This window comes from Fringilla coelebs (genome assembly GCF_963513975.1).
Source record: "Fringilla coelebs genome assembly, chromosome: 19".
NCBI classification, from domain to species: domain Eukaryota; kingdom Metazoa; phylum Chordata; class Aves; order Passeriformes; family Fringillidae; genus Fringilla; species Fringilla coelebs.
The window spans coordinates 3,533,819-3,559,318 of record NC_140045.1 but is presented as its reverse complement, the minus strand read 5'-3'; the positions used below and the strand labels follow the sequence as shown (position 1 = coordinate 3,559,318).

General features: G+C 38.8%; 1 protein-coding gene across 10 annotated transcripts in view; it reads right to left on the bottom strand.

Annotated features, from left to right (window-relative positions):
- BPTF (bromodomain PHD finger transcription factor) overlaps positions 1 to 25,500 on the bottom strand; it is a 52,367-nt gene that overhangs the window by 25,830 nt on the left and 1,037 nt on the right. For 8 of the 10 annotated variants that reach the window (XM_084218781.1, XM_084218787.1, XM_084218785.1 and 5 more), the window contains exons 2-10: positions 13,623 to 14,445; positions 6,936 to 7,159; positions 6,581 to 6,781; positions 5,930 to 6,118; positions 3,150 to 3,314; positions 2,794 to 2,969; positions 1,565 to 1,920; positions 1,153 to 1,284; positions 484 to 613 (exon numbers count right to left, since the gene is read on the bottom strand). In XM_084218781.1, the coding sequence (XP_084074907.1) occupies positions 484 to 613; positions 1,153 to 1,284; positions 1,565 to 1,920; positions 2,794 to 2,969; positions 3,150 to 3,314; positions 5,930 to 6,118; positions 6,581 to 6,781; positions 6,936 to 7,159; positions 13,623 to 14,445 (2,396 nt within the window). The remainder of the gene's footprint in view (positions 1 to 483; positions 614 to 1,152; positions 1,285 to 1,564; positions 1,921 to 2,793; positions 2,970 to 3,149; positions 3,315 to 5,929; positions 6,119 to 6,580; positions 6,782 to 6,935; positions 7,160 to 13,622; positions 14,446 to 25,500) is intronic. The other 2 variants (XM_084218784.1, XM_084218788.1) reach the window with 2 other exon arrangements.

Genomic DNA, 25,500 nt, shown 5'->3' with positions numbered 1-25,500 from the left:
ATTAATGATGGTATTTGCTGCTATTAATGTTTATAGGAGTTTTTGAATCAACCTGTATGCTTGTTAAAACAAGTATAGAGCAAAGAACTACTCCAAGAAAAGTATTTGATATCTGCTGTATCTGAGAGGTTTCTACAGTAGTTACCATCATATTGTTCCACCTTCCAAAGGCTGGATTTTCTGGGGAGAGGGAGTGGGACAGGGACAGACACACAGACAAGATTCCAAAAACCCCCTAGAACCTTCCATTAGGACAGGCTGCATTTGCAGACCAGTATCTGTCACTCAGGCAGTGTCAATAAGAGCATGACAGATCAAATTCAGTTCAGACCAAGATAATGTGCTTAAACACACAGCCATGGTTCCTACTTCCACGTAGGACTAACACAAGGACATGAGCACTGTGAGCTTAAATGTAAACAGAGAGTCAGAAATCAACAGTTTCTGTGCTTTCTTTGTACTTCCCACAAAAGAAATCCTCACCTGGTGTTTGACAGGAAATGTGTATTTCACCCATGTAGCTTGCTGCATTGTTTCTTCTTCTTCTTGTTTTCTCTCTTTTTTTTTCACTTTCTCCTTTTCTTCTCTTTCTATTGCTGTCATTCTGCGTAATCTAATCCATACAGATTTAAGTACATTTAAATACAGGATTTTGCAAGCAAACATAAGATGTCAAGAGCACATAATACCCCTTTGAATAAGTTTAAATATCTGAAGTTAAGAGGAATGTCCACTATCAGGTTTTAGGTATTACTTGTAACAGCAACATCATTTTTTTTCCTATTTCAGTGAGGCAAACACAGCTGGATGCAATTGTGTCTAACACTAGACACATCTGTTTTCTGCTCCTATGACAAAATGAGACAAAACCCAGACTCCACTGAACTGAGATGTTGAAATTTGCTCTTCTACTCTCCCAGAGTTTCAACAGTTTTGAGACTGTGGCTCAGATAAAACAAATGCAGGAGCAATGACACTATAAAAATATTATCATGGTTTTTTTCTGTGTTTCTGTTTGAGAAAATACACTTCATCAAGTGCTGAACAACTATCTCAATTTGAACACAATTCTTACAGGCTTAGAAGAACTAGCAATTGCAACCAAAGTAAAATTCTCATATTCAACAATATTTTAATATTTATTAATTTTACCTTGTATGCCCCAAGGATTCCCGCCAGATGGGCAGCATTACAACTGGTTTGATTGCACACTCCAAAATAGCCAGTGCTAGTGCAAATTCTCTGGGTTTGCTGCACATCTGAACAGCCTTAATCCAGTTAGACCTAAATTGGAAAAAAGAGAACAATCTGAAACATGTACATGAACTAACATAGCGTGCCATTTAAAGAAGACTTCATGGTAGGATAAAAACTCCTGCAATAATACTTTACTCAAATGTACAACCCTTTTAGCCTCCATCATAAACACACATTATGTTTTATTATGGTGAAGCACAGTGCTTGGAAATCACAGATTTGAAAAAACAAAGACTATTGTTTATTAACACTGCTAGCAAAACCACAAATAAAATACAAGAACATGTATTTCCATTTATTCATTTACCTGTGGGAAGCCCAATTAGGGTGAAGGAAGGACGCTGGGATATTATTTTCTAGCTGAATAATGGTCAGCCTCAGGGTGGATATGGTGAGAACTTTGGAGCCATGCACAGACCCGTTCCACTTGAACTCTCCAGCTGGGGTCAGGCAGAATTTGTGGGAGAGGTGTCGCCTCTTGTCGTGGTCCTCCCTGTGCTGGTGCTTGTTCAGAGCAAAGGAATTGGTGGCATATTGGTTGTGATAGACACGGTACTTCCCCTCCTGGCCCAGTTTGAAATAGTTGTTGATGTTTCCTTTAATCACAACGTCCTTCTTGGCGCTCACTCGGGAGACTTCGCCTTGGGAGTTGACCACCAGAACCTTATAAAAGAAATATTGGAAACTTTTCAGGGAATCTGTAAAGTAATTCCTTCTCTTTATTTATTTATGATTTAGGCTTCAAATGTCTATATTTAAAAGAATAAAAACACCCTGCACCAGTGTGTAGAAACAAATAACTGTTTATCCAATACACCAATACATGTACTTCATCACTGCCTGTCTACAGAGTTAGGATATTCCCAGATCAAATTTAACATTAAAAACACCATCCAGGCTTCTCAGACCAAACAGGAACCTGTTTTGCTGTTCTGATTGTGCCTATGGAGGTAGAGAGCTCTGGGAAAACAGCTTCACTAAACTCAGGTAAGCCCTCTGTGAACCCCCTCCTTGGTACATCACAGAATGCAGACATGCAGCTTAGGAAACAAGTACCCTGGACTTTGAAAACATGGCATAGTGAATGTATTGACAAACAAATTCCTAAGTGTTAGGTCATATGGAATCAATTAACAAAAATAAAATGAATATACAAAATAATATGCAAATAACTGCAAAAAAAGTCCCAACAGTTGAGCATTTCCTTCCTGGAAAAACTGGGCTACTTAAAAAAAAACAGAACCAAAACAACAAACAATCCAGTCATAAAAACAACAACACCAGTGCAGTGGGTCACTGTCATCACTCTGCAGAGAGCACTCGAGAGAGCAAAGGAGAGAGGGGAAAAGCTTCCTGTGATATTACAATTTCATCATTTGCTAATTTATTATTACTGCCATTTTTTAAAATACCTCCATTGCCTAAAAAAAATCACTTTTAAAAACTTTTCTGTAAAACCTAGTATCCTTTAAAGAAATTAGCATTTTTTCAGAACATTTTTTGTAGTTCTTTGAGTTTTCCAAGATGTGCACAAACCTCTCTGGTTTCTTTATATAACTTATTTGCTTCATTTGCTGCAGCAGCAACCTGCTGGCTTTTCATCTGGCTCAGTTTGCTATCTGGATTTCTCAATCTGGTGAGCATCCGTGTCGAGCCTGGTGTGCCCTTCCCTGCACCTGGAGAATCACTTCTGTCACCGTTGGATTTCTCTCCTGCCCAGGAATAAAAAAGGCTTTTAAAACAAATTTAAGAATTGGAAATTTTCTATTGATGTGTGGAAGTTATAAAAAGAACAGCAAGTTTAGTGAGAAGATGCATTAAATGAAAGTTGGAGATGTCATTACCCTTATCATCCTTATTATCAATTTAATTACCATCACCATTATTATTACCTATATCCTCTGAAGCCTGGGATCCCCTCTCTGCATTTTCAGAATCATCAAGAGTCTTAATGGAGTCATTCTGGCCAGAGCCCAGCTCGCTGCCACTGCTGTTCTCGACATCTGCCTGTGGAGGTGCAGCAGAACCACTGCTGGGGATCATCTGACCAGTTTCTTCTACAAAAGAACAACTTCAGTTTTAGTTTTTTCTTTTGAATTGGATCAATGCAACTTTTAAAAGTTTTCATCAAAACAAGGCAGATGAACATGTTTTGCTGGACTGGAGGGAAACACATAGAAAATATTAATTCCCTTCACAGCACTGTATCCATGAAAGTTTTTTTTTTTTTCTGTTTCAACCAGTTCAACTTCTGCATCTCTGAAGAACTGAAATTCATACCTCTACTTAAAATACATTTGTATTTCATCCAAGACAATTTTTTTTCTATAGATGCACACACAGATAACCCTGAGACCGTTTTGCATTTAGAATTCGTAACATTTGGTCTTCCTGAAGCATCTGATTTTCTCTCTTTTAATTTTCTTGTGCTTTAGCTGTTCCTCAGAGCATACACCTTTCAATTTCCCTTGTTTTCCAATGAGTCTTTGACTGTCTCTTCCTCAGCACCTTAATTCTCAGGAATCCCACAGATTTCTGTTCCATTGGCACCACTCTAAATATCAGCCCACTTAAAATATCAGCCCCTTCCTGATCAGATGGATCTTGATGTGGCTTCAAATGGGTTCCTGGTCCTCAGCTGTCCTTCTTACTGTCTTGACAGCTCTGGACTTTGTTGTCACCTCGTCTGTTGTGCTGCCCCAGTAGGAATTTTTGACTAAATATCACTGAATTGCAGCTACCTTGAAATAAATCCCTCCACCCAGTAGCAACAAGCCCCCATCCCTCAAAACAGCAAACCCAGCAATGTCTTCTGGGCTTAGTGCCAAAGGGAGACAGTTCAGCTGTTTAAAATCTACAAGATCTGCCTGTTTCTAGAATTCTTCCAAAACATCAGGGATTCTGATGTTGTTAAGAAGAGTGAGAGAACAAAACTTGTTTTTTGTGAAATATTCACTCCTAGCAGAAGGATGGATCAGATAAATACTCTGGAATTCTTAGAGGATCCCTAATCTGAATGCATCTTGATTTCTGACTGTGCCAAATGGGTGACCACCACTGTTTGATCCACTTCCCTTTTTACTATGAGGAAAAATTGACCTGTTTCCATGGCTGCTATGTGGAGGAGAATGGAAGCATCCAAACCAGACTCTTAATAAAGATTATTATCTAAATTGCATTTAACAAGGATGGTAACAGACATTCTCATCTCTCTCTGCATTTTACTCATATTTCCCCCCTCTTTTGGAGATAACTGCCTCATTGATCCTGGTTCAGTATCTCTCCCTCTCTCTGACAGCCTCAAACTGAATTTCAAAGTAAGAACACAAACATTGCAGTGAATATAGTGAATCAGACATGAGGAAAAACCTCCACACACACTTTCCTATAAAAAAAGAACCCATGAATATACAACTCATTCAGAAGCTTTGGAAGGAGAAAAGTACTTGTGAAAGTATAATAAATAATGATAAATATATAAGCAAATCTTTAAAATAAAATACAAACCCATAAAGATGTCTGAAACAAAATTATACTCTGTATCTTTTCCATTAAATCTTTGCACAGTTATTTTAACTTTAAAAGGGAATAAAAAATAGGAGAACTGGCAAAAATATCTGGTCATGTATCTAAAATATATGGCTTTTGTCTCGTACATCAGGACACTTTATGTACTTAAAAAGTGTATTATGAGGCTTGCAGATTACAGATTAATCTTAGCTTTCATTTTGTCCTCTTGTTCAGAAAGTTTATTACAAGGTTTGGATGCATTGACTTTCATAAGGTGAAAAGCTGCAGACTGTGACTGCACAGAGAACTGTTTCTGTAGGAGAGAAAACATTTACTACCCCTTTTTAAAACATAACACACCAAGTATGTTCACATCACACATGTTCAGACTTTTAAGAACTGAGAATAAAACTGAAAAGAAAATCCTGATAATTTTAACGGTGATCAGCTGTTTAGAACAACATTTAGTTAAGTAGTAAATCCTGTAATAGAATAATTCTAAATGCAATATAAAGTAATTCTAGTATAGTACACTCATACTTCATGTTACACCTAATCAACTCCCACTTATTCCTAAAGCAAAAGTAAGTTTGTCTGATTTTAAATAGTGTATATTATTACCTTTGAGTCACTGACATGGCAGAACAAAACATGTTAAAATACAATAACCCTTGTGCTTATACTTCTGAAATCTGTTTAAAATTTCCAGCATGACAATTTTAATCTTGACATTTCAATGCAATGGTTTATTCTTGTGAATGAAAATGCTTTGTTAGTAATTTACACAGTAAATGAGAGGTTAAAATAATAAACAAGCCAGCAGCAAATTAGATTTGAAATAAACTTTGAGAGGATGCTAACAATCATTACGGATCACTATGGAAAAATAAAATATACAGAAAACAGAAAATAAAAAGCTTAGCCATAGTTGTCTTTGGAAGGCATGGAAACAAATGCTAATGTCATGGAGGACCACAAATTTCAAGCACTAGTTGCAAGAAAATTAACTCTGAAATGTTAATAATGACAACGTAGCAGTAAAGGATGGCACTGCAAGCAAACAGCATGAGTGATGTACGCTGGGAACAGTTTTAGTGGACAAATCAGAGAGAAAAACAGATTCCCCAAATTACAGAGGCATTGGTAACAGTGCCTTCTGTACCTGAGAGTTCCAGAGGGAGCTCTGATGCCACCTTCTTCTCTGCCACGTTGTTGCTATCAAGGGTTTCTGACTGACACCCCACTGCGTCCTTCCCTTCAGAGCAACTATTCTCTCCTGCAGAAGGATTTGTGGTGCTGTCATCAGTGCTGGAGGTCACAGAGTTACTTTTATCCCCAACGACTGTTGCCTCTACAGTAAAACGCACAACAAAACTTTAGGGATGTCCTTAGGATGTCATTTGGCATCATCCATAGAAAGCAACTTCAGCAGCTTTGTTTGTTTGATAATGCTGAAAAATGTTCCCTTCTTTTTTTTGGCTATGAGATGGTATTGTCTCAGAATCAAAGAACAAACCAACTGTGAGTAGGAAAAAGTTAAAAATTGTGGCTTACTACAAACATGCTGATCACAACCTGTAAGTGCCACCTGTACCTCAAGGCAGGGTATCTAGGAGCCAGCTGTATAGAAGTAGGAAAGTTGGTGAAATTACTCAACAAGAACAACTCCAACAAAGCACAAAGGAACTGAAATATCACCTATTACAGAAATATCTAGGAGAATCATACAAAGAAAGTATTGCATCGACACTTAAATAAATGGGGGGTTCACGTCACTTCAATGGAGCTGTTAAAGCACAGTCAGTTTCTTTACCTTCTGTTTTCTCTTTTTCCACATCTTGCTCACACTGCGTTTCCTCACTTTTATCTTGGTCTCCAGATTCTTCCTTGTCTCTCTCAGCATCTGTCTGGTCATTATCAACATCACTTTTGGCCTTTTCTGCTTCCTCATCTCCTGTGTTTTTATCTTCCACTATTTCTCCTTTTCTTGCTCTGATAATGTCCAGAATTTCATCTACGACATAAAGCATGTTGTCAGCATGAAACAACAAACCACCTACAGAGCCACGGAGCACAAATAACACGACATAAATCCTGCTTCTGATGTAAGATAAACCAGATTTGATTCAAAGTGCAGCACCCATTCTCATTACACAAAATATTCCTACCATTTGCTGCAGAAAGGAAAGACTTGTTGCTGCCCCTTGCTTTGTTTGTAAGGTCCTCTGTCACATCCATGTGCCGATGAACTTCTTCACGCATCTCGTCCAGGGTTTTGCATAGGTCAGCCTCCCAGTAATCCTTGTCCAGGCATTCAATTAACTCTGCCAGCTGGATCTTTGTGCTGTAGTACCAGATTTTCTTATCCTTCTCACTTTCTGAATCTTCCTCTCTGTAGGAGTATTTAAAAAATATTTTAAAATATCTGGATAAACGACAAAAATTTCTATCACCTGCTTTCTGCAGAGCACTATGAAATGTCAATACCTGAGTGTGAATAAACAAATCACATTGCTACATTGCTCATATGCACCCAGTTTAATATCAACATTCCTTTCTTGTTTCCTTACCTTTCTTCATCCCCTCAGTTCTCATGACAACTTCCTCAGGAAAGCTTTGAAGTCTCCTTAAAACTCGTTTGTCCAATCTGACAACAAGGTTTATTCTTATTATAATTTTATTTACTATTTCTTTAACCGGTAATTTACTACTAAGTCTGAAACAATTTGTAAGTCCAGAAAATCCATAATGGTAGTTTCTGACAGCATATTCAGGAAAAAACACAGTCAGAAAATTCGAAGTATAGAATGTCACACTCATAAAATATTTTATATTGGCATCCTACGTGAGAGCATCCACCTGTGAGAGCACCAGTAAGGGATGAGTCATAATGCAATCCCTTTGAAAAGATCAAGGGATTTCCACATTTTTAATCTGCAGTACTCCATGAGCCCAGAATTACTGCTGCCAACAGCACCTCAGCAGGGCCACAGACCCAGGGGAGCCCCACCAATACCCCAGGTAACAGGCTCTCCTGGAGCCTGCAGAGCACGGGGAGGATGCTCCGAGTATTTCTGCAGCTGCTGGATTTCAGCTCGGCTTGGTCCATCCTGGGGAGCAGCAGCAGCCAGATCCAGGCTGGCATGAGCCAGATCCAGGCTGGCATGAGCCCATCATTCCCACAGCACATCCCAGTGCTCCCCACACTGTGTGGGTGCCACTGATTGCCCAGTCTGGCTCTCACCTGGGCAGAGGAACTAAACTCCTGCTGCACTTGCACCCCCTGTTCCAGCACTGCAAGCCTGTGGCTCACTGAGAGCCCTAGCCCAGGGTGCTGACAGCAATGGGAAGCTGACTGTAAATGTCAAACCTCTGCCCTTGTGGGGTTTGTTGCAGGTTCCTCTCTACTGGGTCCCTGCCCGTGGCTTACATCTTAAAAATGGCACAAATTGGCTTCAGGGATCCAGAAAGACAAATAACCTTAAGGCAACGTGATCACTGTTGTTCTACTGCCTCCCACTCTGTATTTGTGAAACAATTAATATTTGTAACTCAAACAGAACACTACTGAAATAAGGTGGTTGTGAAGTTAATAGAGGCAGTATTACACAAAATTCAACTACTAACTTGTCACAAGCATTATTACAGAATAGACTTTAGGTTTTTGATGATAAAACCTGGTGTTTTGCAAAGAAGCTTGCATCTCTATTGTAAAGGCCTTTGCTCATAAAAAACAACTAATTCTGCTTTATCCATTTATTCCTCTAAACTGCCAACATTCCATTAGTTTTAACCACACCAACCTGTTAAGTTTGACAAGTTTTCTCAGAAAACAGCTGATTTCAGGAAGACCATCATGTACAACACACCAAAATGTAACAGCTGAACACTGACAATCATTTGACTCAATGGAATATTCTAGGCCTGTAAACTTCCATGTTAAAGAAAAATTACTGTTTAAACCACATTTCCTCTAAACCAAGAGTTATTTACTAACAACAATAGGAATGACAGCACTTTCATTAGTGGTGGTGAACAAAAGCCACAGAAGAGGAAGATAAAGGCAAACACCCAAAAACCAAGATGGAGGGGGAGATGGGAATGCAAGAACGGGGCTTTACACAGTGAGAGGAAATAAAAGGATGAAATAAAATGCTTAACTCAAAAGGACAGGGAATGGGTGCCTTCTGAGTTTTCCCTGGCAAGTGCCCAAGGGAAATGGCAAGTGCAAGAGCAGCAGTTGTAAGGCTGCTGTGCTCCTGGCAAACGTGACTGTAGAATATGATGCTGTTATTACTCTATTTCTGAACTGACCAAAAAGGGAACTTGAATCTTTCATTTTGAACCCCTCTGTTGTAGCTGTTACAGGATTATTTGCTAGAGAGATAATGCCATTTATACATCCTCTTATATGACCTAGATATGCAACAATATAAACACTTTATGAGAGAGTCACTTTGGCTGAAAAGGACCTTTGAGATCAAGTCTGACAATATATACTCATCTCTCCATGAAGAAAGGCTGTGCCTGCATCCATGTGCCAGACAAGCATCTTGTACACATTGCTTCTATTTTCATGGTGACCATCCAAGTGTTTTCTTATTTTCATGTATCTCCCCCCATTCAGCAAATATGAGACTGCTCCAGCTGCACTAATGCAGCCAGGGTGAGCATGTGTGTCACCTGAACACAAGCAGCATCTGGCTTTTCCCTTCCATCAGCCCTTTCTAGTCTGGGTTTGCAAGGTTCCATTGGACTGAAAGGCAATTAACTGCTGTTTTCAGTTTTCCTGGATAACTCAAGAAGAAGCCTGCAGCACCAGTAAAGGTCTGTTGTACTGCAGACCAGTAAACCCCAAGGCTCAGTGTGCAGAGCTGAGACATCAAACCACCAAGAGTATTCTGCAGAAAGCACCTGGAGCTGATCTCTCCATGTGTGGTTTGAGTCCTGCCCATTAAAGAACTGCTCAGATAATATTCTAGAAACAGGCAATGAGGTTATCCCAAGAGTATTTTAATACCCTTCTACTTTATTTATGTCAGGGTTTGAGCATAAAGTTTGTTTTGAACTGAAGACTATCACAACCTTAACAAGAGAATTTCAGGAATTAAAGTTTTCTCTGGAAAAAGCACAGACAGAATGGTTGGTCTGTGTGCTTACACCAAGCTCATCTCTGGCCAGACTTCTCTCCAAGACTCAGATGTGTGCCAGGGGAAGACTTGGAGCACACAGCAGGAATCATTCCATGCAATTCATTTTGGCCAACTTAGATAAGACTTAAATTAACAATTATATAATTCCAGCTAACTTTCCCTTAACATCATCTTGTGTTTACTAAAGGGACTCGACTTTTACCCTCTGAAGAAATCAGAGGGGCTGTCATAAAAAGATGGAAATATCCAAGGCTGCACAAGGACCAGCTCCCAGCGCTGCTCTCGGCCAGTCCAGACAGATTTGCCAGCTCGGTGCTGGACAGGGGGACTCAGCTGAGTCACACACAGTGTGTGAGGCCAAGGAGGGAGAAAAGGATCACATGATTATTTCCTACCTCTTTCAGCCTCCTTTGCTGCCAGGAACTATTCACTGGCAAGCTGCAGAGACAAGTTTAAAACCTGAATAAAAGCAATGTAGAAGATAATGAAAACTTTCACGTAAGGTGATAACAAAGTATTTAGTACTAAGTAGCAGATAGTTCCTGAATTCCATGATGATACAGTTAGAAACTGAAGAATTCAGGAAATTGTTTAAAACAATCTATTCAAATGAAGATCCAAACCCTTGTTAATTAACTAGAGAAAATAGAGGAGGACCCCCTAAGAACACAAACAGCATGACAAATCTTGCAGACAAAAAAAGCTGAAACTGCTTTTGACTGTCGAGGAAGATCCATACAACTCAAGAATAACAATGTGTGTCCTATTTCTGCTATCAAAATGAAAGCCAAACAGTGTTTCATTATCTTCTTTCTCAGATAATTGATAAATCCAAAGCATCTCAGTATTTCCATAAAGATACACTTGTTAAAACACTGCAGCAGTTTGGAAGGACAATGCAAGTCAAAGTCCCAAATTTCCTGAGTTAATAACTTGCAGAAATAATCTTCACGAGTAAAACAAATGCAATTGACCCAGAGGCATCCTCCTTAATTTCTAAACAGCTTGAAACAAGAACGTCAGGAATTAATTTGCTCTTGGCCTGTTTTTTGTTTTAATCTTGTTGATATTTGTTTATGAGGAGACTCCTTCAGTGTCCACTTTTCCATCTCTGTAAAACAGAAGAGGTGGAAAAGAGAAATAAACCCACAATGATGGGCTTAAAAAAGGCAAGTGATGGAAATAAAAGTATCAGGGAACAAGCCTACAAAACCCTTTAAAAGGTAGAACCAGCAGTAGGCTGACATTTAAAGGGAGAGAGGGAAGAAGAAGTAAAAAGCTCTGAAAACCCTTTTGAGAAACAAAACCACCAAGAATTTAGGATTTCAGTTCTCTAATCCTCCTGGGCAGGATTTCAAATTGGTATTTGTGCAGATTATTTTTAGAGCTATTAGTTTCCTCTGATACATTTGATCACATGGCATTAGGGAATATATTCTATTCATTTTAATAAAGTTGATATGATAATATAATTTCACGAATCTCAGGTTTTGGAATTTGGCAGTTATCCCTTAAGTTATCCTTCAGTTATCCAAGATCTCAGGTGTGGTTTGATCCTGTTCAGTGTGTATATGGAAATAAATAAGTAAATAGATGAAAAAAGTTGGGTTTGCGATACAGCATGCTTAATGAATTTAAAAGTGAAACCTTAACGTCTATGTGAGGTATTAAAGTTGCATTTCCCTGGAATTAAGTTGCATACTACTTTTAACCCCTTATGATATAATTTGCCCACAGAACACCTAAAAGGAATGCAAAATACTGGTTTTTAGAAACTCAATACATTTAACTTTTGAAGATGTCTCTTCTAAGTGCAGTTAAAATTACTACCAGTGTGCTAGAAAGAAACAACTCTCACATGTGCAGATTTCAAAGGATCACGAAGCACCTGCATGATTCATTTTAGTTTGAAGTATGTTGAAGTACTGCCTGTATCAAAACCTTCTGAACATCAAATACTCCACTTCACTGGGAAAAAAACATTGTTTCACAGATCAAGTTTGGTTAAAAATAATTACCTATCTGCCTACATACAGGGAGGAAACAAAGTCTGCCCATTTATCTCAAAATCAGCTCCTGAGTGATCTGGATTTTTTAATGTTAATTCCCAGATCTCTGCCAGTACAGGACAGCAGTGAAGACAAACCCATCTTTAGAACAACATTTTCCTCAAGAGTTTGAGGAGGAAGATACAAAATCAAGGCAAAGGTAACCCTAAGTTATTAAATCACAAGCAACTAGAGCAAAAAATATCCCAGTTACGTGTCCTTCACAACCAGGCTTTTTGTGAAAATCAAAATTTCAACACATTTTCTGAAAACAAAAGGGAGGAAATTCAGTATGAAGCCATGGAATAATTGGATATCAACAGCTTCAGGTGCCCATCACATCCTGGTGAACCACCTGAATGATCCACCCCTCACTGTGGAGGATGTGACTGAGTATAAACACGGAGCACATATATAGGGAAAAAAAGAGAAGAGTATAAAAGATTCCCTGTATCCTTTGAAAGGTTACTTGGCATTACTGTGACATTTATAACCCAGAGAAACTAAAAAAGATCAAACATGGACTCTTTTTTTACGAATATGAAAGAACAACACAGGAAACAGAGCAGAGATAATTAATACTTAAAGCATCAGCTGACAATACCCCAGAGAAACAGCCCCACATTTTAAAGGAATACCATGAGCCCTTAGAAGTGTCTTCTTTGCAAGATGTAACACCATCAGCAGACCTCACAGTCCCTTTTAAACACGCTGGCTACTATCTTAACATTCACTGTAACCTGCTTTGTATGAAATTCTGTTAAGGTACCCAGCTGTGGTTTATTTTCTCAGTAACATTGAACAGGAAACTGTCTTTCTGTGTTTTCAGAGCTCTGCTAAAATCTCTATTTCTCCTAATTTAACAATAGCACTAATTTCACTTAAATATTGTTTCTCCTCCATCATGAGAATAATTGGGTAAGAACAGTCTTTTATGACAAAACCAATCTTCAGCCATTTTCCTGTGAAAAATGAATTTCAGATTGAACTTTTCAGGTAAAATCCAGGGCACAATGCCCTCACTAGCAAAGGTTTGATTCCTATTAATATTTTGAGGTACATTTGCATCTTGAGACGAACCAGGAACAGGAAATTATGTGAAACACACACAGTACATCCCTCAAAGACAGGCACAACTTTCTATGGTGACTTTCTTTGCACTACAGAACAATGTTCAATGCAACATTTTCTGCATTTCTAGTAACAATGAATCCTTCTGAGAGCCTCTGAAAGTTTCAGCATCAAAGGCAGAGCATCAAACTGGCACCAGAACCTGGCAGCCAAACACTGCTTAAGCAGGTGACAGACCACAAGCAGTGTCCTACACACCATATGATCATAGAAAGAATCAAACTTCTCTTCAGTAACCTCTACAAGAAACTGGGGAGTTCTCATTAATATTCCCTTTCTTTGCCTCACATTCATGAGTTTTAGGCACATTAATATTAAGCCTGTTTTTATGTATAGATTATGAGAATATTAATTTTGGATAAATATGGATTATTCACATGGTCTTTAGTAATCTCCTTACAAAACAGCAAGCAACAGCCTTATCTAAAGAAAGAACAAGTTTAAGATGGCAACAGCAATTTAGATGATGCATTAAACCCACAACATGACCGTTCAGTTTGGATGCAGTGATCAGCTCACTTACATGATGATCCTCCTGTTCAGGAACCAGTATTTCCGCCTGTGCCTGTCGTAGCCGATGGGCTCGTGGCGGATGTACGGTTTGTTTTTTTGGATTTCAGCCACACAGTCAGTCACCCCAGGCACCTGATGTGCCACGCAGACCTCGCACTGCCACTCGTCTTCGGGCACCTCCTCCAGGGGGGGCTTCACACACTCCAAGTGGTACACGGCCGAGCAAGTCTCACAGCAAAGCAAATCCCCGAGTTTGTGACAAACCCTACAATGATCATCGTACTGAATAACACCTTCTGACATTAACTCCTCACGTGCAATGTTTGTGGTAAGAAACTGATCCACTAAGAACTGCAGAACTTTGATTTTATTCTCTACTGGTCCATAAGGATAGTCCTCTGTCTCTTGGTAAGGAAGAACATGATGGTATTCCTTGTCACTCTCACAATATACCCGCAGAACCTCTGGCCACGTCATTCCATCTATGAAATACAAAGTGGAATTAACGCTATCTTTGAGGTCAGCAGGTCCAAAGGTAGTATTTGAAGTGTCTTCTTCACGTAAAACTGCTTTTAACAGCACTATATGCATCTCTGCCATAAGTGTGCACTGCTCTTGACTTACCAGAGCAGCACAGAAGTCCTCAAAACGAAAAGGAGAGAGGCGCAAAACAGTGCCAAAGTTCCTTAGTACCTCATAGATGGCAATAACATTCATTATATGCTCACTAGGCACCATTAAGTCCTCTGAGGATTTAGGAAACTCCAAGGGTGGGATATCTTTTTCTTCCAATATTGGAGAACGAGGACGATGTGCTCTCTGTCTTCTCCTACCTGCAATAAGAAACAACAGTAAGAATTTTGCTGCTCACAGGTCAATGTGTTTGAACATCTATCATCAATCACTGTGTTAACATTCTGAACTAATGCAAATTAAGGCTTCACAAGCTTCACAGTTACATAAATGTGTTAACTCAGCTAATCATCTTATACTTTAACTAACAGTATGAAAATAAACCACAAGATATCTGAAGTATTGCTTTAGACACATACAGGAATTGCATTTCCCATACAATATACATATTTTGAAGCTTTAAAATGATATCTAGAAATGCAATTGTTTAAACTACTTAAAAAGAAAGACATTTCCTGCAGCCAAAATCATAATTTTTCTCACTTTTATTTAACATGACCAGTTTAAACCTGAAACATCATGCTCCAAACAGATATTTTGTATTAAATGATTGCAACTTATTCTCCTATCCAGCAAGGGCATCCAGGAAAGCTCATTTCAAGCTGATGTCATAGGACATCAATTACAACAAAATTAAAATACAAAAGAGAACCTAAAGCATGTTGCCCACTATATTCTAACTAGAATGTTTCTCGTGACTACCTACAAACCAAAACCAGAAGGTAAATGTGATGTTTTATGAAAATATTTCAAGTATTCTCAATTTCTCAAAACAAACAACCCGCCCAACCTCATGCTTCAATAAAACAGGGGCCATATCTACAGAATGAGGAGGCAAAATTACAGAAGGATGAAGTTTACCAGTAAAAGCTAATCTAAAGAGCTGTTTTACTACCTAAAAGAAAAGATACTGAGCATAATTAATTCAGTCTCAGATGTCAATTTAGATAAGATGCTACATTTTCTTTGCTTAGATTCCACTACCCTTGATGCCAAGCAGAAGGAAAAATAAAAGAGGAATGTTTTTTTAAATGACACTACCTGACAGATGAAATATTTAAATCTTCTATCAAAATAACCAACTACATGCAACTATTTCTCAGCTATCAGTTAAAAGTTTTTTTAGGTGCACTCATTAAGCTTATTTCCCTTCAGAGAAAAAAACAAGTTCATAAAATCTCATAAACTATCATCTAGGTTTAATCCAAGAACTGAGATGAAACTGGTTTTAGGTCCTCTTACTAAGCACACTAAGATTCTGGTCAACAACTAAAATTCAAAATTATCCACTGTCCATAGACAAGTGTCAGCAGGACACTTCATGCACAGAGAAAATCCAAAGAAAAACTGCAGCTATCCACAGCAGCCATTTCCCACACACACTTCATTAAAATGGGACATCTATTAAACTTTGTGTGTTCTGACGCTGAAGAGTGACACAACCAATAGTCTGGAATTTTAAGATTCACATTCATAATTTCTTAACCACATTCTGCAGATAACAGACCTCCCCAAAAACGGGTTCAAGGAAATTAAGAGATAAAGTGAGTTCCAGTCAGCTTGGATGTTACCATTAAATGGAAATAGTTCTCTGTGGCATTTGTTCAACCCATCCTACTCCCAGAATACTCCCAACCCATTCAATACTCCCAGAAATACAGAAAATAAGTCTTATATCAGTCTCTGCTGAATCTGAAACACCATCATTAAAACATTAATGCATTGAAAAGGGGAAAAAAAAGTTACCAGAAAGAAAAGCCACCTCTAAGAAACATCTTGATGCACAACAAATGATTCCAGAAAAATAAATCAACCCCTAGACTGGTATGGCAAGAAGGCACCAGACACAGCTCTCCCTTTCCAGTGGTAAAGAATGAAATCTTGTACAACTAATTACACACCCAAACAATATAGAAGATGAACTGCAAGATGTTTCCATTACAGAAGTAACAGGTCAACCTCATCTGTGGATAAAAATAACTTTCCAAGTTTGAGTTCTGACTGTGGAAAGTGAAGGAATGCTTCTATGACTGTCTTCCAACATGCCTCTGCACTAATCAGTGGAAAATGTTTAATCATGGCAAACACACAAAGACAAAGGAGGTTCACAGCCAGGCACAAAGCAAGTGTTCTCTAGATTAAACTCAACTTTTCTACCAACATGACCCAAAATCATACGTGCATAAGCCACAGCTGCTTTAATTAAAGGACCCCAAAAGCAAAAGTAGCCATGCCCATACAATAAACCACTCTGGGGTGCTGAAGCTCCCTTCAACACTGCAGTCCTGGCTGGCCATGCAGGACAGCACCACAGAACAGATACTCTGAAACCACTGATGGCCCTCACAGAGTCCAAATACCACAAAAGCCAGCAGAGCTATCAACCAGGATTCTTTCTGTAGCAGAAAAATGTGTCTGTCACACAGTAATGCCATGAAAGAGCCCTTCAAGAAAGAGAGCACCAAGGACATTAACTCTGCTTTACCTGAACTAATGAGAAGTGACAAATCCCCCCAGTAACCTTAGACAAAGGTAAACCAGAGTGAAGGACCACTGCCAGAAAAAAAATGGACTCCAAACACCAATTTTGCTGATGTCTCTTTACCATGAGATAAGCATGGGATGGAATCACAGAATCAGTAAAGTTGGAAACATCTCCAAGACCAAGCCCAACCATCCCAGCCCCACCACCACATCTCAGAACCTCTCCAGGGGTGGTGACCTGCACCAGTTTCCTGAGCAGCCTGTTCCAGTGCTTTACAACCCTTCAGCAAAACAAAGTTTCCTAGTATGTAATCTAAACATCTACTGGTGCAATTTAAAGCCACTTGTAGATTTGTCACATGAAAGTAACAGGGGAATAAAAAAAGAACTTTAAAACAAGGCATTCCTAATATGTTCTGAAAAAGTTAATCTCTAACACTTCCTCTTACAAAGGGAGCAACATGGGTGCTATTACAGATCTAGAAGAAATGTGTTATCAGGATATAAATGTGTCATAATAACATAATAAAGAATTGTACTTTGGTGCAAGCACAATACAACCTGTGCCTGCATTAGTCACACCATTCCATCTCCTACTTAAAGTGAATTCTGAATTTTCTTGTTTGTTTTGGTATAAAGAGCAGAAATTTCAAAAGCAGTGATAAAACAGACAATAGGAAAAGCAGAGTGGATTATAAAATGTGTGCTTCACTTGTGTTAGGCCTTGCAGTTGCAGCACATTATGATACTGTGCACCTCAACACTCCCCATCCACACTGCAAACCACACACCACAGCTCAAATAATTTCTGGTTTTGGACACTGAACTGCTCTGAACAATTCTCAACTAAATATAAACTGCTTTCCAGAGCTAAAAAAGGCAAGTATTCAAAGATGCAGAATATTTTAGAAAGAAACTGTATTTTTGTCGAAAGACTTGATGGCACAGCATTTAAAATCTTTCTATGCTGGCTTTTTTTCTTTCCAATTTCACTTTCAATTTGTTATTAATATTCTTTGTACTGGAGATGAAGAGAATTTGAAGTTGAGAAGAGAGTTCACAAAGTGTGATTTGGTTATTCAGAAATTCCCAGCAATTTGTGCTTAAATGTATTACTGGCCAATACATCAACTGTGATCTCAAGAAACATTCAGACACCTTTAAAAAAAACCTCAAAAGCCCAAACCAACAAACCCAAGCAATTTAATAATCTCCAGTGAAAAGGATGGACATTCTTTGCCAAGCTGCTCATAAATCTTGAAACATTGCAAGTGGCTGCACAACTGAAATTAAAAGTGCAGGTCAGTGGAATATACAATGATGTCAAAGGGCTACAAGTCTTTTTTTGAGCTGAAATGTTGGTATTTTACTGCTGATTTTTCAGTCTGCTGACAAGCCACACAGCTCACCCTGCTCTGGAGCACTTCCCCCTCCTGTGTGGGGGTTTTTGAAGACCACAGTCCATGCTTACCCTACTGTGCCTCATAAACACAACAGAAAACCCCTCAAATGTTGAAAAATATCTCCCTACAATAAACATATGCAATTTTTCAAGCTCTTCACTTTCAAAGACAATCTTCTTTTTCATGAGGCAAGCAGGCCAATATTTAAATTCAACATTCAGTGGCAGACACAAAAAACCCACAGCCCCACAAAGAACTCTGGCCACTTCAAACACTTTAGTTTAAATTATTTAAGAGATACTAGGATTTGAGAACCTTTTTTTTAACTTGCTGTCATTTGTCAAGGATTTGGGCCCCCCAGGGAAATTTTGTTTCAAATAGAAATTGCAGTATGCACTGCTTTGTTTAACTCCAAAACCACCAAGGGATTGCAGAGCAGGTGCACTGGCAGGTTACTTCTCCTTTAAGCACCACCACCTGACTGACCAGACTTTAAACTGAATTTTCATGTAATTACTCTAAATTCAAGAAATCTACTCTCAATTTACCCACACTGAAGTTTCCCAAAACATACTAAAGTTTTATTATATGCAAATTAGATACTTTGAGATAGTTTCTGCATGTTAACTAAGTCTCTGAATCAAATTTCACCTCTGAGGCAGTACAAAGGCAGAAAATGTCCATTTCTACACCACTCAAATGCCATAGCTTTATTTGGTGGAAAAAAATTGATTTGCCAATAGCCTCCTGCTGCCACAGCTGGAATATTGACAGAATCCAGATCCCCTGGAGTGTCTGAGCACTGTATTTCTATCTAGCACAAGTCCTTCACTGGCTCTCTCTCCCCAAGTGCTGAAGCAGTCTGCAGTGGTTACCTGTCCCTATTTTGAATTCTCTTGTGGAAGAGGTGCCTGTAATTAAGATTAAAGAGTAAACAATTCTATTTCCATGGCACATTATAATTATCAGATACTGATAATTATAGTCTACACTTAGAATAATCTACTAAAATAATTTCTATTACAAATATTTAAGCAAACACACTAATGATATTTGAAATAAAACAAAGTTACTCAAGTAACAGTCTAAACACCCAAAATCAGAATTTGCTTTAATAACCGAAATAATTGCTTTTTTTTTTTTTAATTTGCATCTACTCAACCTACTTGGCTCAAATGCTGACCCTTTCAGAATTCAGAAATGAAAAAGAGTTTAAAAGGACCAAAAACCCTGTCACCACTTTGATTCACAGACTGAAAGAGGAAATGGGAAAGTCACAACTACTCTTTACCACAGGAGAATAGAGAATTTAAAACTACTTTAACCACCCTTAACAAATCTGCTGGTTTATGTAAACAGAGTATCTGAATTAACTACAGACATCAGTGTCCAGGACACAGTTTCATGCTCTTCAGCTTTAGTTGTATTCAATCACCTTACACATGTAGGCCAACAAAAATCACAAAAATCCAGTTTTGCCTTGTCTCACTGATATCACACATCCCTCCCCTCCAGCAAACACAGCCCAACATATTTCAGGTTCTGGACTGGTGGATGGATGTCCTACAGAACAAATATTCTGAACCACTGTCTTGTTTAAACAGGGCAGAGTGGTGGCTGCATTGGTCTGACCTAAAAAATAAACACTGGTTCCAGTCTCTCTTGATCTGAAAGTTCACAACTGGTCTCATTTCACTTGTCTTAGAACTTTCCCTTCCCCATCATTTCTGAGCACTTGGGCTCTCCAGCTCAGAGCTCCTGCTCACAGTTGCCATGGAGAGGATAAGCTTGGTAGGAGCACTGGGGAGAGAAAAGAGACCAAGGAGTTTCAGATACTTCAGCAACCTGACACAGGAGGGAGGAAAATACAGAACAAACCCCCACCCCTCCAATCTCACTCCACTAACTGACCCCAAAAAGGACTTTCAGTTTTCCCCAAAAAAAGATTAAAATTTTGGCTTCAAGTTCCACAAGGCAAGTCAAACCACACTTCTCTTACATGAAAGTCCATCTATAGTAAAGTAGAACTGGGCTGGTTTTGTTTTCCAGATGGTGAGTCACTGCAAAAACTTCTCAACATAAAGACCAGCTGCCAGTTATATACAATGTCCTGGGAGCACGAGCACTCCTTAGAGGAGATGCCCTCTCCTACATTATCCTTCCTTCTGGAAACTTTGCCTTTTTACTGCCCTCAAATTCCCTCCTATTTTGGTTTGGTTTTAATAAACACACACTTGCTGTCCCATATTATTGCTTTGCACCAGGCACGTTTCAAATGGGACTGTACAGCAACACAGGAGTTTTTGTTAGATATCACTGAGAAAACTGGAAACAGTTGATGACAATGTGTAAGAGAACCTTTTTTGGGTGTTCTTTCTTTCCTTTCACAGCAGAATGCAGAAACTGGATAGAGCTGCATGTTTGCCACAGCAATAAACAAACTGGTTCTTTAATTAAAAGTCAACCTCTTGGGAGAACATTTGCTCAGCTTCCACCAAAGAAAAAACAGCAGTAAAATGAATGAGTTCAACATAAAATAAGAATATATTATGAAAAGTAGTGCCAAAATAGAAAAATCTAAATATTTTTCTTGGGATGGGCTGAAATTAAAGGCTTTGACTTTCACAAAACAGTTTCTTCCCTTTTAAAATGCCAACATGATAATCATGTTTCTAATATTCACAGTCAAACAGTTTCTTCCAGAAAAATTTTCTAAAAGAATTAAGATGCATTTGTAACTACCTGTAGGTGCAGCTCCAATTTGAATATTACTCTGCAGTAATCACACCTAACCCAAATTTATTTATTTAGTCTGGAGAAAAGAAAAATCCAGCCATAAATAAAACTTAAAAACTAAACAAACATTAAAAATGAGGCAGTCCAAGCACCAAAAAAGCTTTGGAAGTTGGAAAACAAATGAAAAAATCACTGGTTATTAGACTAGATCCTGAGTGCACTCACACTCAGGAATTCTCACACATGTTCCCAAGTAAAGTTTGACTCCTGCCTTCCCTTGTACAAAAGTAGGTCTTTATGTTCTTTTAAAACTGTAAAACTTTTGGCTGCTTCCTTTTTCAGTCTGCACACCTGTCAGTATACACTTTTAAATCAAACTAGGGTTCTCAACTGATTTCACTTTTAAGAATTTAATTTCCTAACATTATGGCCACCAGCACTCCCTCAGGAGCCAGGAATACAAACCCTCCCATGTTCTATGGAATCATTTTAACATTTGGAAAACTAATGCAAATACAAGACAAGCAGCAGGTGAGATCACTCTGAGAAGGACTCAGAGTGAGACCCAACCCTTTTGTGCCTAGAACCCAGGCAAAGGAAAAAACGCAACAAAACCGCAGGCAGCACAAGCAAAATGATTCTCAGGAACAGTTAAGACAATTTCTTGGGACACACTCAGGATAAGCTGTAAGTAATTTAATACCTTAGTGAGCCCTGAGAGCCAGCCCCAACCTACTAAAATCCACATTTATTCACCTTACACCTGTCCTATGCAACACAATGAGCACTTACAGAATTTTACTGCAGATCTACAAAAAAAGTTTGCCCAATAAAGTCATTGTAGCACATTATCTCTTACAACACACAAACTTCGATCAGGGCGAGGTATTTGCTGCTCAGAGCTTCTGAGATGACTGACAAAGCTCTCTTCAGATAAGCTGCCAATTTACAAGTCAATGCAGCAGATCAGCCCCAGATTTACTCCTTTGGCCTTCTACACATTTTCTTTGTTAAGAATTGTCTCCTACATTTTCCAAGATCGGCATGAGGAACTAGTGATCCTTCCCCCTAGAGCACAAATCAAAGTGCAGATCAGTAAATGGTAAAATAAGAGCATGCCAGGTTTAATTTAGAGAAGAGGGTACCCCAGGTAAGATGTTTGGGAGGCTGATAAATCTTCTCCCACGGCAGACAAAGGAGGCTGAATATCTTAATGTTGTATCTCAGTGTCTCCACTTAGACAATTCTTCAAGAGCATGAAAACGTGTTCAGATAAAAAAATTACTACAGACACACCAAATGCAGCACCTGGTTCCCAGCTAAATCCTTTCACTCTTAAGATAAAAGCATGTGAAGTAACTGGGTTACTGAAGCAGTGCTCAATCCCTGCAAACGCTCAGACAAGCAAAATCCAACTAAAAGTATTATTTATTGTATTTTAAGATAAATATTGTGTATTTGTTTGTTTGAAAGACTGATGATCTCAGCTGAAGTCTAGATGCATGGGTCTTCCTAAAACTAGTTTTCTGATGAAGCAAAATCAATAAACAAAACCTGAAGGACTTCTAGGCATCCCGATTAAACCCTCCTCTTAAAATTCTGCAACATATGAAAAATACTCAGGAACTATAATGCAACAGTGACAAGCCTCAAGTGGAATTTACATTGGACAGGGAATGGCAAAAATGTTTAGTGATACAAGTTATACAGGATACCTGTCCCAACAGTTCATCCACCTTCTGGAAATGCAAGGGGTGAGAGGGAAAATCTCTCTACCAAAACTATACCCAGTAGAATAAAAAGTAATAATTGCTATTCACACAGTATGTTTTTACTGTACCATGACTAAGTGGTATATCAGGCATTTTATATTTACTAAGATTCTGCTTCTTTAAATAGTTTAATAATATTATTTTATATTTTTATAATAATAATATGAATTTACTACCATATTATAGCAGAAAGTACTCCTACATCTATGTTCAAGATAAATCATAAGCTTCCCACCAGAGCACAAAACTTGAGGCTTTCTTGGCCAGAAACATTGCTCTGTGATCTTTTAATTCATTGCTATATGTAAGTTAGAAAAAACTGTAGCAAGTCTGTCCCCCATTTAAGTGGGATGAAATTTAGGTGTAAAAGCTTGGTTGGCAGGAGAGTTTGACTGGGATGGCAATTATTCAATAGCCAGCTCTCAGAAATACTCTTCAGCCCCTCAGAGCACATCCTGGAAGTGGTTGGAGGGTAAGGGGAGAAGAACTGTTCATCATCTCTTCGGGTAAAACCTGCACAATTCTGTCAGGAGCCAGCTCAAGCCAAGGGAGGAGAGGCTCCCTGGAGCCCTCCAGCCCGGCACAGGAGCTCTGTCACTGTGTTACACTTTGCCTGGCTGCAAGACAAGGCTAGGAAATAACCCCTGTATCTAAACACAGGGCTATGAAATAACCCCCCCTGTATCTAAACACAGCTAAGGCTCAGGGTGCACCGAGTCCAACCAACAGCTCTGGAGCCCCTGGAGGAACACGGGAGACAAACTCCACAGCCCTGCCCTGCTCTGACCTCCTCAGTGCCCCGTCAGACGCAGGGATCCTGGTGAGACAGCCCTGCCCTGCCTGACAGTGCTGCTCTGGCCGGCATCTCTTGCTGATGATGCCAGGAGCGAGATTTCCATCAGTGCCACCGGCACTGCCTGGCTCCCAGAGCAGGTGTGTGGCCAGGATGAGGCACGGACGGAGCTGCCCCAGTGAAAACTTTGCACCTTCCTTGCAGAAAGGCAAGAGCGTGTCCGGGAGAGAGGAGGAGGGAGGGAGACCTCTGGGCAAACACTGAACTAATGAGAACCACCAGTAAATTGCCAAAATAACAACACAAACGTTTTAACTCTCAAAAACTCGGTACGGAGCAAAGCACCTAAGGATAAAAATGCTTACACTTACACTTCTCTTAAGAAAGTTAAGTGAAGTCATCCTGACCAACTCAGAAATAAACATATAAATTATCAAAATGGTTTCTGATACACCTAAATACCACATAAAACCTGTCTATGCTTGTACAACAATGCACAGAGAGCTATCTTCTGATTTGCCAAAACACTTAGCACATTTGAAAAATGGCATACACCCATTCTCTGCAGAACTCATTTGAAATCTGGATGCTCATGTAAAAAATATTATTCTGACCTAGCCAGTTAAAATCATAAAAATATTATTTCCCTGACATAAGCACTCCTAAAAAAGTAATAAAAATGAAAGTTATCACAACTGAGAAGAAAATGGAGAGTTAAAAGTCAAGAGAGTATTTTCGAGCTTTCCTTCTGTGAAGCCAGATCTCAATCTTTATCCAAAAAATTCCAATTTGATTGCAGGACATTCCTGCAACAGGTAAACTAAGATCTTCTAAAAATTATCTCTAAATAAATTTAGTACTGTATGTACTTATTTTGATTCATTTAGGTTCTGAAGCATAAAAAAAATGAAGTTTAAAAAAAATATATAGACAGACAGAGCTTTTTAAAGTACTATTATGAAGTCACAGAATGAGCTGATATCATTAACTCACCAAAATAAAAACAAACGACACATTTAGCAGCCAGCACTTCCCCCTTTTAAATAGTCATCAGCTAACTACTCTACTCGGAACTACATTCCTTTTTTAATTAAGATGCAATGCATTCACTCCAACAACCTGTTCCTCCCCCCTTCCAAACTGGCCAAATACTGGAACAACAGTAGTGTCTGCCATCCTGTAGTCCAAATTACCTATAGGTTGAACTACTCTCTTGGTTCAGAGACTTAAAAAAAAAAAAAGGAAAGAAAAGAAAAATAAAATTTTCTAAGCTTGAATTCCATTCTGGAACAAGTTCAAATAAATTCAAAGTGCTTAAGTTTAAATAAAAGAATTTTTGAAGCTTGGTGAATGAACCAATTAAGGACAAACAGAAATGCAGGCCTTAAAATTTTCCAATTTTTCCACTAGAATGAAAAAAAAAACCCCCCACAATTATGTTTAATGAATTTTAACCCCAACGTGAGTTTTAAAGGTTGCCGTATCTTATGATAAACGCACTGTTTAAATGCAAGACCTCTGACTCAACCTCCACCTTTTAATCTTTGTGTTGAACTCAAACTAGGTTTACATCCTTGCAATGAGGCCCTCTGCACTTTTCCCCAAACTATAACAATGCAATCTCCATTTTGAACAATGCACCTCATTTCCCTCCTTGGAAAGCTACTTTTGTCTTAAAGCCAGTAGATGCTGGATCCAGTTATAGCTCTGACCTCAAGAGCCTGAAAATTCTCGGTGTTTATAGTTTTTTGGTTTTTTAAGCCACTTCAACTTACATGTGCTTCCTTTCCTTTCAACATCAAGTTGTATTTGCAAGCACAAGCCAGCCTTTCCTGTATTTAATTGAAAAGACCTCTTTGCAAGGCATGCCTCTCGTTTCCCTCGTTTTTAAATTTAAAGTGAATGCTCCACAACACTTCTGACATTGTTTGCAACACGTCCTGGTGGATCGCGCGTTTCTGCGGTCACCAGGTTCCCCATGAATATTTGCAAAGCATCCCCTTGTTC